The sequence below is a fragment of the Cyprinodon tularosa genome, unplaced genomic scaffold (assembly GCF_016077235.1).
Source record: "Cyprinodon tularosa strain WSP-4 unplaced genomic scaffold, ASM1607723v1 ctg847, whole genome shotgun sequence".
NCBI classification, from domain to species: domain Eukaryota; kingdom Metazoa; phylum Chordata; class Actinopteri; order Cyprinodontiformes; family Cyprinodontidae; genus Cyprinodon; species Cyprinodon tularosa.
Genome location: NW_024039615.1, coordinates 285,930 through 304,350, shown reverse-complemented (window position 1 = coordinate 304,350; position 18,421 = coordinate 285,930). Strand labels below are relative to the sequence as shown.

The following is an 18,421-nucleotide window of genomic DNA, read 5'->3' as shown; positions in this document are numbered from 1 at the left end:
GCCACACGTGCCTGCAAATTAAGACCTGGATCTATTTGTAAATGTAGGTCAGACAAGGCTGTAGTATCCAGTGTTTACTGGAAACCTCTACCTGTATAACAGGAGATTATCTCAGCGGCGTCATCACTGCTTGTTGGTCCAGAGGAGGGATTTCTAGCCCTAACAACTTTACATTTACACCAGATCGAATGAAAACAGGATGAAATACTGAGAAATAAATCTGCAATCATCATAATTGTTTTCTGCTTTTTGAGGGGTTATTCACTTAAACACAGATTTGAGAATTCCTTTATTGTTTTTAGTTTTATATGAATGTATGATTGCTTTTTTGCTTACAAAATCCTCCATCACCACATTGTGAAATGATACCCAATGTTCTCTTTATATAATCATTTTCTACATATAGAAAGAAAATGATGTGAAAGAGTCATCTTCTGGCCACCCCCTCAGCTGCCTGAAATGGTCCAGCCCTGATTTGCATAAGTTGTCTGCTGGTTGCTGCATGACCAGCAGGGGTGGGATAGAGGAAGGAGAGCATGTGAACTATACACCCCACACATGAGGAGAGAGTTGGACAGAGGAGCTGTGTGTGTGGAGAGCAGTGAGAAGTGTCCTTCTGATCCAAACAGAGTTATGTACTGTGCTCATCCTGCCACTGGGACAGGCAACAACTCATTGATGTACTGCTACAACATGAAGCCAGTGAGTATGTTTTCCTACAGATTAGGTTTTCTGCACGGTAATAAGGCAGAATAAACCTGGAAATGTCTTCTTAGCTTTTCTGTTTGTTTGTTTCTTGTGTTTTGCTACAACTTGTTTAAACAGTTCTGATTTGATCCTTTTGCCAGTTGAAATTTTCAGGAGAAATGTCAAAGATTTTGTGCTTTGAACAGGATATTTAATGCTGACTGGGGTTTGATTTGAGGTCAGATAGAGAAAGCTCTGTCTTTAAAATGAGTCATTGCTGTAATAAGATGGGAGCTCGGTTTGAAGCTGTTGCAGATGTTTCTTAATGCATGGAAGAAAAGAGTGAAATCATGACCATTGTTGAAATTTTTTTTTCTTTTAAACAGATCTTTAATCTAGTTTATATAAAAGATTTAATTTTCCTTTGATCTCTTAGCACCAGGCTTTGATTTATCCCCTAGAAATGCATTTTTTCAGGCTTTTCTGGGTGATTTTCTGACCTGCTAAATCCAGTTTTAATTTATATATATTTGTTTTGTGTTTTGTGTCACAACTTACTCAAATAGAAATAGTAGTTTTGACTCAGTTACCTAGGTTTACGCATTCAAACATGTTTCTCTAACCTTTTTTTATTTTTATCGATGTCTAAAAGATGTGTAGCATATTGTGTAAACTTCTGGTTTTGTTTTTTATATCTGCATTTTTATACATTTTGCTAGAAAAGAGGAAAGAAAATTCCCAGATCAGAGTAAATTCAAAGGAAAAACAGATTAAAATCCATTCTTCAAAATTCATTCTTACTACTTTTCTATTGTAGAAACAAACAAGCTTTGTTTGTTAAAATGCTTCAGTTAGACTTCCTGTTTGCTCTATGCTATCCAGCCAAGCCTGGCAGCAGAAAAACATCTTGACATGAAGCAGATTGCCTCTATTTCTATTTGATTTAACCCCACTACGTTGGAGCAGTCCCTGCACCGCTGCAGCCATTATCAAAGGCAGCTTTGATCTTGGAGAGACTAACCACATCCAGACATCGTGGATCACAGAGGCAGAAAATTGGTTGCATGTGGCCGGAGTTGGCCACGGTGGAGCGGGGCATGGGCCTTGAATAGCAAGTTGATCTTTCACTTATCTTACATCTTGACGCTCTGTGTGTGCGTGTTTACAACAGGAGCTGTTCTTTCTGAAGCATTATATACACACCCCTGACTTTTAATACTTTTAGCCTATAAGTTTGTTTAACATAGCATAGTTCTTCCAGAAAATATTGATTTGGAGTTTGCATCTAACTTGCAGCTTGAACTGCACAAAGAAAAAGTCTATTATCATTTGGGATTCAATGATGGATGGCTTCTAAATCAATGCTATGGTAAAACAGGGTGTCACAGCGTTGGCCCCTTTGCAGTGGGGGCCAGAGAGGGCGTGCTGGGGCGGGGGTGTGACCATTATTAACGGGTCGCCTGCTATGCTGATGGTAAGGAGGACAATTGGCTTTATCCTCTGCCATATGCTGCCCGTGGCGGCTCAGACGGGCCCAGTGTCGACAGGGGCTCTTCTGTTTGACCAAGCCCACAATCACCATGGGACTCTTGCCAGCCAGGGTCACGGCTCAGTGTGTGTGTGTGTGTGTGCATGGATTACTTAAATGTGCGAGCCTTGCACAAGCGTACTCAAGAGATTCGCTATTATCGGCCTGCTCTGCAGAACTTGTCGTCCGGGTAACTGACACCCCATTGATGCAAGGCAGGGAGGTTTATTTTCATTTCCTGGGGCACATCAAAGCAGTGGAGAGGAGTGCAGGTGCAGCCATAGCCTCTTGGTGGGTTTTGGCCAGGCGAGCATCTATCTGAGGGTTTTGCTGTATGTGTGTGGGAGCATATGAGCCGCTTGTTGTAATGTCTGATTTAATTAGAAATGGTATCTAACACTGGTTTGCCTTTGAAAATATCTCCATCCAATGAAAGGAAGGATGTTTGGTAAAGGAACCAGTTTGGTTGTTTTGTGTCTTTGTCACGAATCAATACAAGTGTTGTAATTGAACAGTTTTTTGGGAAACTGACTCCCAGCTGAAGCTGATTGTGATAAGCGCAGGGATTTCTGGTGGTGAATGGTTCCCAAATCCGGATGAGGAGGTGCATGGATCTGTATCTTTGGGATTATCACTACGGCTCTGAAGGAGCCTCTGCACTCTCTGTTGTTTTTGTACATGTTTCTTCAGATTTCTGCCACATAAAATGTTTGTGACCAGCTAATGCAGAGCAAGAAAAAAAAACAAAACAGACATTTGTTTGGCTTGGGGACAATGAGGAACCACAGTGAAGGAGAAAACATGGAACTATGGTGACGCTTCTCAGGAATGTCTGGTCCACCGAAATTTATCCAAAAGTTCAGCGAAGATTCCTCCAGGAGGGCAGAGATAATATAAAATATAAAACGACCCAGGCCTCCTGTGCCTTCCTTTTTTTTTGTGTGGAACATTTGTCATGAATTGGCAAAAAAAAAAAACTTAATTCTATTCAGTTTATTTCTATAGCTCCAATTCACATCATATCATCTCAGGTCACTTTCCAGTTCACCAGATCATCCAGTCAGATTGATTCAAAGTTTTCTATCTAAGGAAAACCAGCTGATTGCATCGACTCATTGACTCTTCAGCAATCCCTCACACTAAGCATGCTTGTAGCGACAGTGGGGAGGAAAAACTCCCTTTGAACAGGAAGAAACCTCCAGCAGAACCAGGCTCAGTGTGAGCGGCCATCTGCTGAGGCCCACTGGGGTTCAAGGAGACAGAAGCAGACATAGAAAAAGAAGCATAGATACAAAAGGCAACTGTCAACCAGCTCCACAGGCGGCCCCGTCCAGGAAACACACAGCCAGGTAGACGAGCTCCGAGCCAGCTCCCATGTCAGAGGATGAAGAGAGCACATCCAGTTAGTCACAGTCAGAGAAACAGGACTACACTGGAAAACAGGCCAAGCTCCAACATCTAGAAACAAAGGTGTTGATGGCAGCAGCACAGCTGATATTTCTCTCCAGGATGGAGTCACAGCCAAACAGGAACAGACCAGATGAAGCTACTATGAGAAAAAGCAGAGAGAGCAGAACGTTAGAGATTGAACTAACAGATTCTGCAGAGTGGGAGAATAGAGATAGAATGAAGCAGAATGATGAAAAAGGGGTCCCTATGTCCTCCAGCAGTCTAAGCCTATAGCAGCAGAACTATAGAGATAGCTCAGGTAGCTTAACTGTACTGAAACTTTCAAGTTTCAACAGTAAGAATTAGGCAGTGCAGAGATATTGTTTTTAGGTCTAAAACACAGCTGACCAAAAATAACATTTCAGGTAATCTGTTTGTGAGACTAAGCTGAAGTAAACATAGATTATGCAGCACAGATTAATGTTTTAAATCCTGCTCATTCAACTGATATTTAGGTTTAATTTAACCTTTGCTGCAAACGTCTAAATTAACAAACAACCAAACTGCTTTTTACACGCTAACTGGATTTAGCTTTAAAGCACAGCTAACTGCAAATGGAAATGTGGCCGTTTATGACTGGTTCTTATTTATATTCTTAGGTTTATGGGCAACCTCCCAGCTCTGACGGCCTCAACCACAACTCAACTTCCCACTCATCAGGCAAAGTCGCCAGCAATGTGTTTGCAAGCTCCTTTTTTGGTGAGTTTAAGGCCAGTAAAACAAATGGGTTAAGCTGTTTATCTTTTTGCTTTCTTTGTTTTTAATGTAAATCATTTCATGCATTTAAATTAACTTACCTTTAAAAAGCAAATAAAAAAAAGCTTTATTCTGAGTTGAAGCAATAACTGGTCAATGATACCCAGTTAACTGCTGTTCTAGATTACATTTTTCTAATCTCTCTAATGATCATTTATGAACATCTTTAGTTTATTTTATTTGTAGGTTTCAAGCATTATCTTAAATTAAAGGATTATAAATATATATTTCCTCTGATATGTGACTCGCTATACTACGGAAGAGGATTAGGGCCACTGGAAAAAAAAAAAAAAGTTAACAGATTTTTTTTATTTTGTTTCAGTATAGTATGGGAAAAAAGTCAGAATTCTGACTTTAATCTCAGAATCCTGACTTTTTTCTCAGAATTCTGAGATTAAAGTCAGAATTCTGAGCGCACCCTTTCCGAGGCTGTCGTTCTATGGGCTGGAAAGGTTGCTAGGCGACGATCCGATCCAATCTGAGAGAGAGCAAAAAAAAGGCCTACGGGTTTGCGAGCGTATCTGAGACTCGAGCAGAGCGCGGTTTGTGCGCGAAGAGAAGGAGGCAAGCGAGAGGAGAAAATATCTGTGCAAGAAGCATTAAATCTGAGAGAAGAAACAAAGATTTGAGAGAGAAGAGAAAATATTTGAGAGAGAGCGCATGTTTTGAGTGTGAGCATTATAAGTTTTGAGTGCAAGAAGATGAAATTCTTTTCTCAAATTGAAATTATGTGCTCTTGCATTATGGCAGGATAATTCTCCCATAAGTTATTGCTTGGATTTGAATCCAAGCATCCAATAAAAAGAAGGATCTTAAAGAAACTGATAATATTCTGATGATTAGCGTTATTTCCACAGTTGTGGCGCCCGAGACCGAGACCAAATGCCGTCAAGTCCAAGACCAGACCGAGACCATCAAAAAATGGTCTCGAGACCAAGACCGATCTCGAGTACTACAACACTGATTACATTAAATTACATACTATACAGAACTGGAAGACTATAAATCATAATTGATTAATAAAGTTATCTAAAGACCTGCTTGATAGGTGACGGATATAGTAATAGAGACTAAAATATATGTGACCAAATGTAATTTAATGGCAAATGCAACAACTGACGAAAACATGAAGTTTGTTGTATTATTCTTTATTAATGAATAAATTATTACAAATATATTTAAGTTTACTTTTATAAAGACCATAAATACAGATGTGGAAAGAGAAAAAAATGGTCAAACTTGATTTTTTTTAAGCTTTTCGATTGAGATGATAGAACCAGGCCTTTAGCATGACTTTTTTTTTTGCTCTGTGATTTTTATCTGGATGTTTCAGGTACTGCAGCTTTTCAGATGATAAAATCTGCGTCTTTATTTTAGAAGGGATGAGTAATTCTCCTGACATCTGGAGCGCTGTAAACGGGCTGAACCAGCATGGCTATGAAGGGGCCCTGGGGCCTTCTGTGGGCCACCAAACACAGCTGGGGAGCTACAGCTGCCTGCAGCCCACACGTGCAAACCTGGTGAGTTTGCTTTCACCAGCCCTGATATAAAAAGATAAAATAACTGCTGCTTTATTCATGTCCGTTTGCTGTCTGCTCAGGACTTCTCTCCTCAGTCGATGATATCGGCTGAAATGAACAGGGGTCTACCGCCGATGTCCACCTTTCACCGTAACAACGCAGTATCTCGCTCTCCCTCTGAGAACCCCTCAGAGAATACAGCAGGTGAGGATTCTGAAGCCATATCTTTTATACTGAAGTAAATTCTGCTTGTAAAGTTCCAATAAAGTTTTTTTCAGTCTCAGGAAGCCACCTAACTGTGTCAGGAGCGTCACAGACAGGGGATACCTTGGGAAAAGCTCTGGCCTCTGTAAGTATCCATCACCTTAGTCCCATTAGAGCCACTTCTTAGGTCAGGTCAGAGCATAAAACCAAAGCTAAGGGTCCCACTCTTATAATGCATAACTTCCTCTGGGGCAACAGAACAGCTCTACACATAAAATAGGGTTAGAGTTGTGTATCAGGGCGTTTTATTGGCTGCACTGCAGTAAAATCGCAGGAAGAGATGAGTTTAGTTCAGGTTACAGAGAAGCTCCAGGGGTTTTGGCAGCAGCTGTTAAAGCTTGCACAAAAATGACAAGTTGTGCTTTAAAAATAATGCACGCCCGGGTCCCTCTCTTGCTTTTAGATCTATTCCCCCGATCACACCAGCAGCAGCTTCCCCTCCAGCTCCTCCACACCAGTGAGGTCTCCGTCCCCGCTGCCAAACACAGCTGAATCTACAGGTAGAAAAGCAAGCGGATTATTTCGTTAAACTTTTCCCCTCAGGATGTCATCATAGCTCACCTCTGTGGTTTGCTTTCTTTTAGGAAACAATCTGTGGAGCCGCAGTTCAGTCCAGCCGCCGGTGTCTCCGCACTTTGAGTCCTCACTCATATCGATGGTAAACAACTGATCCACTGGATCCATTTTATTCCATTTAAAGACTCGTCTCTGTTAAATCGAGACAGAATGTGAACTAATATGAATACCATGCATTTAAATGAAGAGAAATGTGCAGAAACATGACAAAAAGTAACATAAAAAACATAAATTTTCAGACGGGATTATGTAGCAATTAAACCAGAGCAGGGAGCAATCTGGATTAGGGCTGAAACAATTACTCAGATTAATCGATTACTGAAATAATCGTCAACTAAATTAGTAATTAAATTAATCATTAACTGGAGTATAGAGACTAAAAAACATACCTTTAGCTGACAGAGTGACCCACATAGATCAGTAATTATACCAAAATTTTAAAATAATATGTAAACATTTTGCGTTTAAGATAAAAAAAAAATTATTATAATTTTTCTTTATGCTCTATTCAGAACTCGAGTGGAAAAGTTTTAGTTTCACTTTGTTTAATTTTGCTAAAAATAATCTTTAAGGAATCTTTTGCTATCCAATTATCTATTGATTAATTGAAAAAATGATTGACAGATTAATCCATTTGCAAAGTAACCGTTCGTCGCAGCCCTAACCTATGGAGGATAAAAAGGGCCATAATTAAATAAATAAATACAGCATTAAATAAATAATTAAATGTGTCAATAATTATTATTCATTAATTAAAACCACGTCACTAATATAAAGTGCCACAATTAAATAAATAAATACAGCGAAAAACAATTATTTAAATGTGTAATTCGTTAAATAAATAAGGAATTAAATATATAAATGTGTCATTAATTTAATAAAATACGTCTTCATTTTCTTAAAAAAAAAATATATATAATTATTTCAGTGTGCATTTAATTATTTCATGGTCCTGTGTCGCAGTGCATCGAAACCATTAAAAGAATCTGTCAAACTCACCCATCAAGGTTAGGGGGCGGTTATCTAACACCTGATTGGTCACCCTGCACATTAAGGCGAAGCAAATCGATTACAGAGACTCGATTCGCGTTAACCCCGCCCCCTAACTTTGATGGGTGAGTTTGACAGATTCTTTTAATGGTTTCGATGCACTGCGACACAGGACCATGAAATAATTAAATGCACACTGAAAATATTATATATATTTTTTTTTTAATAAAATTAAGACGTATTTTATTAAATTAATGACACATTTATATATTTAATTTCTTATTTATTTAATGAATTACACATTTAATTAATTGTTTATCGCTGTATTTATTTATTTAATTGTGGCACTTTATATTAGTGACGTGGTTTTAATTAATGAATAATAATTATTGACACATTTAATTATTTATTTAATGCTGTATTTATTTATTTAATTTTGGCACTTTTTATCCTCCATACTAATCTGGATGACTCTGTATTAATATACATAGAAATTATTATGAATCTGTTCAGTTTTTCTGGTCACTTTGTAAACAAAGTCAGGATTTATGCTTCAGGTTTGTTGTTCTTTCTCTTGTAGCTTCTGAATGATCCGGTTTTCTGAACATGATGTTTCATATCTTCACTTTAGCTCGATGCGAAATGTGATTTTCTTTAGCTCACTTTCAACACTGGGTTTCTCGTCGCCATTTTTAAACATTTGCCAGATTTGTGGAGTTAAAAACAAACAGTTGTCCTTTGAGTCTGTTCTTCCACTGGAGCTGTGGACATCTGCAGCTCCTCCAGAGTTACCATGGAACTTCTTGCTGCTTCTCTGATTCTTTCTCTCCTTGTCCAGCCTTACATTTTATGGCAGCTTGGTTGGTTTGTAGCTGTACTGTTTGACTTTAAAGTTGTTTATGAGGCATTTAAGAACAGATTGTTACCCAAACTATCTTTGACCTACAGCTTTCTGTCGCCTTCATTATGCTGTTTACTGACAAATTATCTTTAACCAACATCACTTCAAATTCTCCTTCATTTAAATAGAAAAAAAAAATAATTTTCTTCCTCTTAACATTCATGCAATACATTGTGATGTATTATTATGTGAATCCCATCAAGATGCAATAATGTTTGTTTGATTTTCAAATATACTAATTAAATATGAGCCTTATCTGCTGAACTAATTTCAATATTTCAATTGAAAGCACAGCAGGACACAGTCAGATTATATTTGAATTCAATCAGCATTTTTCTGTTGACCAGAAGTAATAGGAAGGTTTAGGATTTACTAAACCAGAGTCCAGACTAGCTGCATTGAAACATTTTTTAAATCTTCTAAAAAGAGGATGAAGAGAGCGAATCCAGTCGGTGAAGAGAAACAGGACTACACTGGAAAACAGGCCAAGCTCCAACATCTAGAAACCAAGGTGTTGATGGCAGCAGCACAGCTGATATTTCTCTCCAGGATGGAGTCACAGCCAAACAGGAACAGACCAGATGAAGCTACTATGAGAAAAAGCAGAGAGAGCAGAACGTGTGGGAGTGGGAGAATAGAGATAGAATGAAGCAGAATGATGGAAAAGGGGTCCCTATGTCCTCCAGCAGTCTAAGCCTATAGCAGCAGAACTATAGAGATAGCTCAGATATTGAAGTAAAGATATTCAAACAACAAATCTTACAAGCCTGTAAATAAATAGTTCTCAAAAGAAACAGAAAGTAAATAGTTTCCCAAAAATATTAAACAATTAATTTAATGTTTAAGCTGGAAATGTGTTAAACCAAAGATCTGGATGAAAGATTATGAATAAAGTGTCTGATAATTGTCTCCTGATGTTTTAGTCTCAGGTGGAGGACCGCCTGGACAGACTGGACGACGTTATCCACGTTCTGAGGAACCACGCCGTGGGCCCCACCTCCTGTCTGCCCGGTGACATCCATGGCTTGCTCAGCCAGTCCCACCAGAACCAGCCGGGCCCCATCGGCACGCTACCTCTGACCTGCCACACTCCGACTATGGTTAATAAACATTACTTTAAAGGATTAAGAAGTGTTAAAAGTTTTTTTTTTAGACTGTACACTGGAAAAACGATCTAGAAATAAGTAAAATTTTCTTAAATTAGGTGTATTCACTTTTAATTTCAGTAGGTAAATGAGATGATTTGCCAATGGAATGAGTATTTTTGCTCTTAGAATAAAATATTTAGATAAAATGCGCTTGAAATAAGACAATACAATTGTGTTTTCTTATTTTAAATGTAAATTGTCTTGTTCCATTTTTAAAATGTCCCATTTACCTTCTCAATTCAAGAACAAATGCACTTATTTTGAGAAAAAAAATTACTTATCTAGATTTAGATTTTTTCCAGTGTAATTCTGCATTGCCCCCTCCTTTTTAAACATGTCTGTTTTAGCAGACAGTGGGATTTTAGCCCAGCTAGAGTGGAAGCCCACCATGTACAGGGGAAGGGGGGTATTTAGCGTAATCCGTAGGGTGTATTAAATTCTCTCACTATCCTGGGGCATTTAAAGGGCATACAGTGGTTTAGTAAAGGGATTAAACTTGTCTGGAATTTAAATATTTGTGGAGCAGGAGATCTGCTCCTGGTTTCCTGGACTAAAACAGATCATTTAGGACTCGCAGTGTCTCACTCTTGAATTTATTACACATAAATGGAATTTTCACCAACCTTTTACCACAATTAAAACTGCAAAATGGCTGCAGTAAAATCTCCCCACAGTATGATGCTGCTACCACCATGTTTTACTGTGGAGGTTCTCATTTCAGACTAATGTTCAGGAATCAACTGCATACAGAGTTATTCATAGAGGCATAAAAGTTCATTTTTTGACTCTGATGACCTGAAGCTTGCAGCTTTAATGGCAGTGAATGTTATTTTACCAGATTTTAGGGGAATAGGCATGTAGTGGATATTCATTTGTAAAAGAAATCAAATTCATAAGCATGCACTACTTTGGCACCTCATGTAAAACTGCAACAGAATGCTCCATGTCTGCTCTTGTAATGTGACAAAATGTGAAAAAAGGTTAAAAGTTGTAAATATCCATGCAAAGCATTGAGTGTATCTTCAGATGTGCATTATTGTTTAGTAATAAGTTTAGCTTAATTCTTAACAGTTTAAAACACAAACGATAACCGGATCCACTGAACTGATCTTTGTCTCTGTGATTCTTTAAGGTGGAAGCCGTCTCCATGAACAACAATCATTCAGCCTTCCAGAGCAGAGCACAAAATGGCCATCCCTACCCTCCCAGGCAGAGGGCCGTGTTTATGCAAGGGACAGGAGGAGGTAGAGGAAATCCTCCCAGAAAATCAACCAAACGATTGACCTTTTAGCCCTTTTTTCAGATGATTCTATTTCATTATGCTTTGATATTGCACAGGTGGAGTCCAGAGTAACCTGGAGTTAAAGATGGAGAGCAGGGAAGGGGAGGAGATGATGCACAATGACCACGACCATGGCTCAAACAGCCCAAGATCAGATGATGAGAGCGAAAGCAAAACACATGGAGAAAACAGCACTCAAAACAGGTAACAGTGGATCATTAGAGCAGGAAAAAATACATTTAAAATACACACTTCAACAAAATCATTATCAAACATTCTTAAAAACACAGTGCTCTTATTTTATTATATCAGTATTACAACTGAATAGTTTTAAAGGATGTTTAAACCTTATGCTGTGGGAATCCAGCATTTCTAAACAACTTTTTCTCTGCAGATATTTACCTCAGTAGGAAACGTTTCCAACCTTTTGTAAAAATCTGTAAAAGTAGATCAGAATAATTAATCTTCTATTGATTTGGCTTATTAGTTTCACAGATCTAATCTTAGTTTAAGTAATATTAAGCAAGGAAACTCCCAAAAAGTAAAGCAATATCTAGTTTCCAGTTGCACCCTGCAGGTTTACCATTAGGCAGTACTAGGGAGGTGCCTAGGGCCCCAAATTCTTGGGGGGCCCATAAAACTGTTTACATGTATAGTTAAAGGAATAGTACACCCAAAACATGATTAGCCTTCATTTTCTACTCACCCCCATGCTGAACAACACTCTGGAGTACTTTTTTGATATCTCAAATGCATCTGGAGATCTGGGAGGCTTCTTGCTGTCTGCTGACATTCAAATAATGGAGGTCTATGGCGCCCGAGGCAGAAAGGTCCATAAAAGTCCACAAAAAACGTGTCAATATTCCTCCATACTGCTCGTCCAATGTATTCCAAGTGTCCTGAGTGGGTAGCGTCCAGGACACTTGTGGGTAGCGTCCAGAGTGGGTAGCGTCCAGAAAAAAAAAAAATCATAATAATTTACTCGAAACGAAGTCATTTAGAATGTTTTTAGAGCATAAACAGTAGTTTATAGGATTTCCTGAAAGCGCGTTCACGAGTCTACGGAAACCGCGGCAGACCAAACCAGATGAAAGTGCGCATTCAGCGTCTGCTCTGCCGATAATGCAAGCGTAGAAGAAGAAATGTGCTGTTTACCTGTGCAAAGAAAGAAACAACGAAAGAAAAATGTCTGAGGACTTCAGTGTTGAGGAAGAGCATGAGTTCTTTGCCGAGCTGAATGCGCACTTTCATCTGGTTTGGTCTGCCGCGGTTTCCGTAGACTCGTGAACGCGCTTTCAGGAAATCCTATAAACTACTGTTTATGCTCTAAAAACATTCTAAATGACTTCGTTTCGAGTAAATTATTATGATTTTTTTTTTTTTATCTTAGCTTTTTTCACCAGCATCTCAATAAATCAAGTGACCAGAAGAGGGCAGAGAAAACCTCAACATAACCTCTCCTCTCCTCTCCTCTCCTCTCCTCTCCTCTCCTCTCCTCTCCTCTCCTCTCCTCTCCTCTCCTCTCCTCTCCTCTCCTCTCCTCTCCTCTCCTCTCCTCTCCTCTCATTGGAAGCTTATTCAAAGTTTTTCTACATAAATCAGAAGCTCTTTCCGTAAAAATTAAAACAATATCCACTGGACTTGGTTTCCAAGATTTGAAGACATTTCGCCACCTCTCCAGGAAGCTTTCTCAATTCATTTGAATAGAGAAAGCTTCCTGGAGAGGTGGCGAAAATCAATTCTTGGAAGCCAAGTCCAGTGGATATTTTTTGAATTTTTACGGAATGACTATGATCTGGATGACTGAGAACCTTCATCAGCAAATCAGAAGCTCAAAACATTTTCTTTCTCCCACTGTTTCCTGCTGCAGCATCCATGAGGACGAAGACCTGAGCCCCGAGCAGAAGGCCGAACGCGAGCGAGAGAGGAGGATGGCCAACAACGCCAGAGAACGCCTGCGTGTGCGGGATATCAACGAGGCCTTCAAGGAGCTGGGCCACATGTGTCAGCTGCACCTGAAGAGTGAGAAGCCGCAGACCAAACTGCTGGTGCTGCACCAGGCGGTGGCAGTGATCCTGAGTCTGGAGCAGCAGGTCAGAGGTCAGTGCAGCAGAGCAACAGGAAGGTCCTGAAAGGGACGGATCTCATCGGAATTTTAATTAAAAAAAATTAGCCCAGAATTATTATGTATTATATGTTTAAAATGTAAAACTTCATTTGTTTATGTTTTTGAATGCAGGGGTTAAAACAATGATTTATTGTCTTTGGGGTAAAACATCATAATTTATGACACTTATACATCTTGATTATGCAGTTAGACATTAAAAGTGAAAAATTACTAATGTATACAAACAATTTAGGATTTATTAGGCTTTTTATTTTTGTATCTTTTTAAATTTGGTTTTAGTTTTTCAAGGCAACATTTCTATTCAAACTCTGAGTTTCTCCGTTCAGTGTTATGGTAACGGCTCAAATGTTGCATCTTGCAGAAAGAAACCTGAACCCCAAGGCTGCATGTCTACGGAGAAGAGAGGAAGAGAAGGCGTCCGGCATCATGTCGGATCCACAGTCTGTACATCTCGCTTTTCATCCAAGTCTGACAGACCCTTCAAACCCCATGGGTCACCTCTGAGCATCTCTTACAGACAACCTAAAGCCCACATAAAGTATTTCACTCATTTACATTAATGATCAGTTTCAGTCACTATACAAACTATAACAGTGGCTTGCATTAGTGTTTATATTCCTTGAACTTTTCCACAGTATTTTCAAGCCACTTTCACAGTTGGCGACGTATTTGATCTAAATTAACAATGCAAATAAAAATCAGAAATTGGCTTGCAGTTGCATTCAGCCTCCATTAGTCAACAGAATCCAACTTTTGCTGCAAAACTTCAGGCCTTTTGGGGAATTTCTCCATCCTACTGTAAAATAGTTCAGACTCAGATTACATGTGGGCATAGAAGAGTATCAGCGTAAAGGGAGATGAATATCCTCTGAAAACCCCCCCGATGGATGGCGACCATTTTTATAGCGTTCACAACTATTAAAAACTCGGAATGCATAAAAATTACAACAGCAACATTTTTTACCAATATAAACATGTTAGACATCGTTGGAAAGCTTAGATTCTCCACAATTCAACCACCAAGTACATTTTATGGACACAGCGAGCACCAAAGCACAATTAACACAGATTTAGCAGCATGTCAAAATGTAAACATGACAAAGCAGCCACAGCTACATACCTTCACTGGAAAAACGACCTAGAAATAAGTACAAACATTCTTAAATTAAGTGTATTTACCCTTAATTTGAATATTTGAATGAGGTGATTTGCCAATGGAATGAGTGTTTTTACTCTTAAAATAAGATATTTAGATAAGATGCACTTGAAAAAGGACAATGCAATTTTGTTTTCTTATTATAAAGGTAAATTGTCTTGTTCCATTGGCATAATGTCTGTTTTACCTCCTCAATCCAAGAACAAATGCACTTATTTTGAGGAAAAATGACTTATCTAGATTTAGATTTTTTCCAGTGTTTGAAGGCAACCAGAAGCTGTATTATCAGTTTTTACCAAAGTTTAATAAAGTTTTTACTCCCTTCATCCATAAAGTGTCACGATTTGGCTATGGTTAGTTGACCCAAAGACCCAGAGGCAGGGAGGCAGAGGTGAATCTCTTGTGGATTTAATAATGACTTAACAGAAACCAGAGGCAGGTTATCCAAAAAGAAAACAAAGTCCAAACAAACATGAAACCAGGAGTCCAAAAACCCAAAAATCAAAAACATGAAAACTAGTCTAAACGTACCAGAAACCATGGAGACATCAGGGGAATCACAATCATAAGGAGGAAGGCACAGAGAGAAGGAGTTGGAGCATGTTTAACGGTGTTTGACGAGGACCCAGCAAAGTGGAACGGAAGAAAGAAAATCCCCACATAAAGTCCAGTTTTTGAAATCGGAAAAGTTAGCTGGTCATTTTTTTAGCTTTCACTATTTATTATGTATTTTAGGTTTATAAATGTTTTCTTTTTTTGTTATATACACTGATTCTGAAACAAAAAGTTGAAAAAAAAATTGCTTTATAAATGTTTTGTGGTCATCAAAATGCTTCAGTGTGATTCTATGGGTCAAATAAAAGCATTTGGCACAATTTGGCACAAGCTGGTAGCCTGGTGAGACCATCCTGATCTCGCGAGCTTTCAAGGTTTCACTCGCAGATCAGTCTGGAGACTCTCCGTTAAAGAAAATTTGGAGCCGTTCACCAAACGAACGTCCAATCAGCGTTGGCTTTGAGGCGGGTTGAGGTGTGACGCAACGAGAAGCGCGACAGTTCAGTCTAAAGAACATGGCGGCTTCAGCCGATGAAACTAGCGTTAGCGTGGCTATCGAGCAAGTTTTATCGGAATTACAGAGTATTTCTTCACTGAAAGCAGAGCAAAACACTGCTCTGGAGGCTTTTCTCAGAGGAAAAGATGTTTTTGCTCTTCTCCCGACTGGTTTCAGCAAGAGTTTGATCTATCAATTGGCTCCTCTTCGTCGTCGCTCTGTTAGTACGTCATATGCTTCGTTGATCTGATTGGTTTATTTGGCCCGTCTATCAGAGATGGCAAAAGTACTCACTTTCGGTACTTGAGTAAAAGTACAGATACTTGTGTTGAAAAATACTCTGGTAAAAGTGGAAGTACTGATTAAACTTCTTTACTCAAGTAAAAGTAACAAAGTACAGGCTTGTAAATTTACTTAAAGTATAAAAGTAAAAGTAGAAACCACTTTTTTCATGCCGTTGCCTACATTTTAAATGGATGTCTGCCAATAGGACTAGATCTCCGTTGTGTTCATTTTCAATCATCTCGTCGTCCATGCTACTATGCTAACGCCACCGCCACCAAGCTGCAATGATTTGCCGCCAATGAATACCGCCGAATCTGTCGATTCATCTTGTAGCGGTGCGTCAAATGCAACGTAGATTCCCATCCAATTAGATTGAATTTGGTATTGATGACGTGAAAAATAATAACGGTAACTCCATTGAAATGATTCAAAACAAAAGTAACGAGACAATTTTTTAAAATGTAAGGAGTAGAAAGTACAGATATTTATGTAAAAATGTAAGGAGTAGAAGTAAAAAGTCTCCATAAAAATAAGTAGTAAAGTAAAGTAAAAATATCAGAAAAATCTACTTGAGTACAGTAACGAAGTATTTGTACTCCGTTACTTCCCATCTCTGCCGTCTATCACCAACATAGGCCAATCAGCTAAACAGTATTTTCGCCCCTTCCCAAAATTACTTCAACGGAAGGTTTCCAGATGGATATGCGGAGCAAATCCATCTGGCAGAGTCAGGTTAACAAGCTGGCTCATCTGGAGAGATTTGGAGACGCTGGTGACACCAAAAGTTCAAAGCCCCACAGCTCTGGAACTGTTGGAGCTGTAAATGAAATTTTCTGCATTTGTGGCTGACATGATGTAGAACAAATTTTATACAATTAGACACACCTATTCTCAAGCTTGTCTTTATTACTGCTGTTGAAGCAAGACCTATTAGTTTCGAGAATAAAAACGACTTTTAGCTTATGCAGCTTAGCTGTGTTTAACTCACCCAATTTTATATTTATATTTCCAGAACCTAGAAGGTGTTAGCATTCAAATGATGAATCACGCATGCAATTTGGGCTTACAGTTCCTCATCTATTTGCTTTTCCATTTGGGTATGGAAAATAGTCAAGGAGGGTGTTAAGAGGCTATAAATCCATCCTAAAAAATGTACTACTTTCTGTTGCTCATTCAAACAAAATGTTGGTAACATGCAATCAGGTTGGCTGCTGTGTGGAAAGAGCTAAAAGAGAATGAACGTTTTTACAAGACACTGTGTCTGAACGATATTTGATCCAATGCCTGTAGTGAATCAACTTTTTCAAATGTTGTTAAATTATTTTTTTAACCCTTCTGTGTCTCTGATGTCTAGATCCAGGAGGATGCAGCTCCTGTCAGGTGTCCAGTGTTTCCAGTAAATTCATCCGGAGCAGCTCAGGCTCCCAGACCGGAAAGCGTGATGCTATTGGACAATCATTCCTTCTCTTCCCAAATGGATTTTTTATAACTTTGTGCCTAAATATGATTTGTATCAGACAAATGCATTGTAAGCTGCAGATGTTTTGTACATATTTTTTTAGATTGATTGGTAATATTTCTGTTGCAATACATCAGAACGGACGGATCTGATAACGTAGAGCTTCATGTGCTGTTTAAAATGGGAAAAAAAAAAGGTTTGCTGGTTATATTTTCAGCGTTTCAATATATATCACAAAGCTCAGTGGACGGACTTTCTCATATTTCTGTGTTTTTTTTTATTGTGGGCTCTATGTGTGTGGGAGTGAGTGTGTAAATACTGCAGGGGTTTGAACATTCTGTGAATGAACAGATCTCAAGGAATGTTCTTTTTAATCAAACATGGGGATCAAACCGTGTCTGTAAAGGTGATCAATGTTTCTTCAATGCACTGCAACAAAAATCTTATTTCCTGCGTCGACGGTGGAGATAATCCACCATCTTCTTGTAATTATCGCTCCTCGGATGTCGTCAAGCAAACTCTGTGCATGTTTAAGTTTTTAATTGAAAATTATCTTTTTTTTTTAAGTTATAAGTTATCTTTTATACAATTTGTGAACTTAATAATGTGCTTTTAATTGTTATTTTAATCATGAAGACTGTTTTGTGCAGTTTATAGATGTACTTACATTTAATGATCTGAGCAATACAGTGTTACTAAAGAGGCGATGCTTGGTCTTTATTTGAAACGTGATTATAAAGAAACGCCAAAATAATCTCAAACATTCTCACCATAAAATGTAAAGTATGTGTACAATTTGAGGTCCAGGCGTGAGATGATATGAATATGTAGCAATAAATGTATTTTTAATTCTCCCTTATGTTCTAGTATTTTAAGTCTTTAACAAATAAAGATCATCTGCATAGAGTGCGATTAAATAGAACCTACTGGTCCATTTTCAAAGATAGCTGTTAGGCTAATTGCAGATCATGCAGTACATTTTATAAAGAGAAAATGGTTTAATTTATTTATTTGTTTATTTGACAGGGACAGTACAATTAAACATTGCAACCAAACAGGTGGCCGATGTCCAAGTACATAAGGCTTGTAGCCATGGGCTACAATCAAAAGCTTATTGTCTAATCGTTTGAAAATTTCAGTGATTTTAGTTGAGTGAAAATATTTTTAGAATTGGTAAAAAAAGTGTCTTTACCAAAAGAATAAATATTAGTTTTATGATTTGACAAAGAGATGAGCAGCTG

At 38.4% G+C, this 18,421-nt stretch overlaps 1 protein-coding gene across 3 annotated transcripts; it reads left to right on the top strand.

The window, feature by feature from the left end:
- Positions 1-519: 519 nt before the first annotated feature.
- On the top strand, positions 520-17,885 carry LOC119775049 (transcription factor 12-like). Of its 3 annotated transcripts, none has more exons than XM_038272915.1 (13): positions 520-702; positions 4,264-4,363; positions 5,801-5,940; positions 6,021-6,144; positions 6,219-6,289; positions 6,608-6,704; positions 6,789-6,862; positions 9,595-9,771; positions 10,952-11,063; positions 11,158-11,305; positions 12,972-13,201; positions 13,591-13,767; positions 17,076-17,885. In XM_038272915.1, the coding sequence occupies exons 1-12, from the start codon at positions 559-561 to the stop codon at positions 13,731-13,733; spliced, it is 1,560 nt and encodes a 519-aa protein (XP_038128843.1). In that variant the 5' UTR covers positions 520-558; the 3' UTR covers positions 13,734-13,767; positions 17,076-17,885. The 3 variants fall into 3 exon arrangements, with proteins under 3 accessions (XP_038128843.1, XP_038128844.1, XP_038128842.1); XM_038272916.1 differs by having other exon boundaries at positions 5,798-5,940; positions 13,591-13,669; XM_038272914.1 differs by having other exon boundaries at positions 521-702; positions 5,798-5,940.
- Positions 17,886-18,421: the final 536 nt, after the last annotated feature.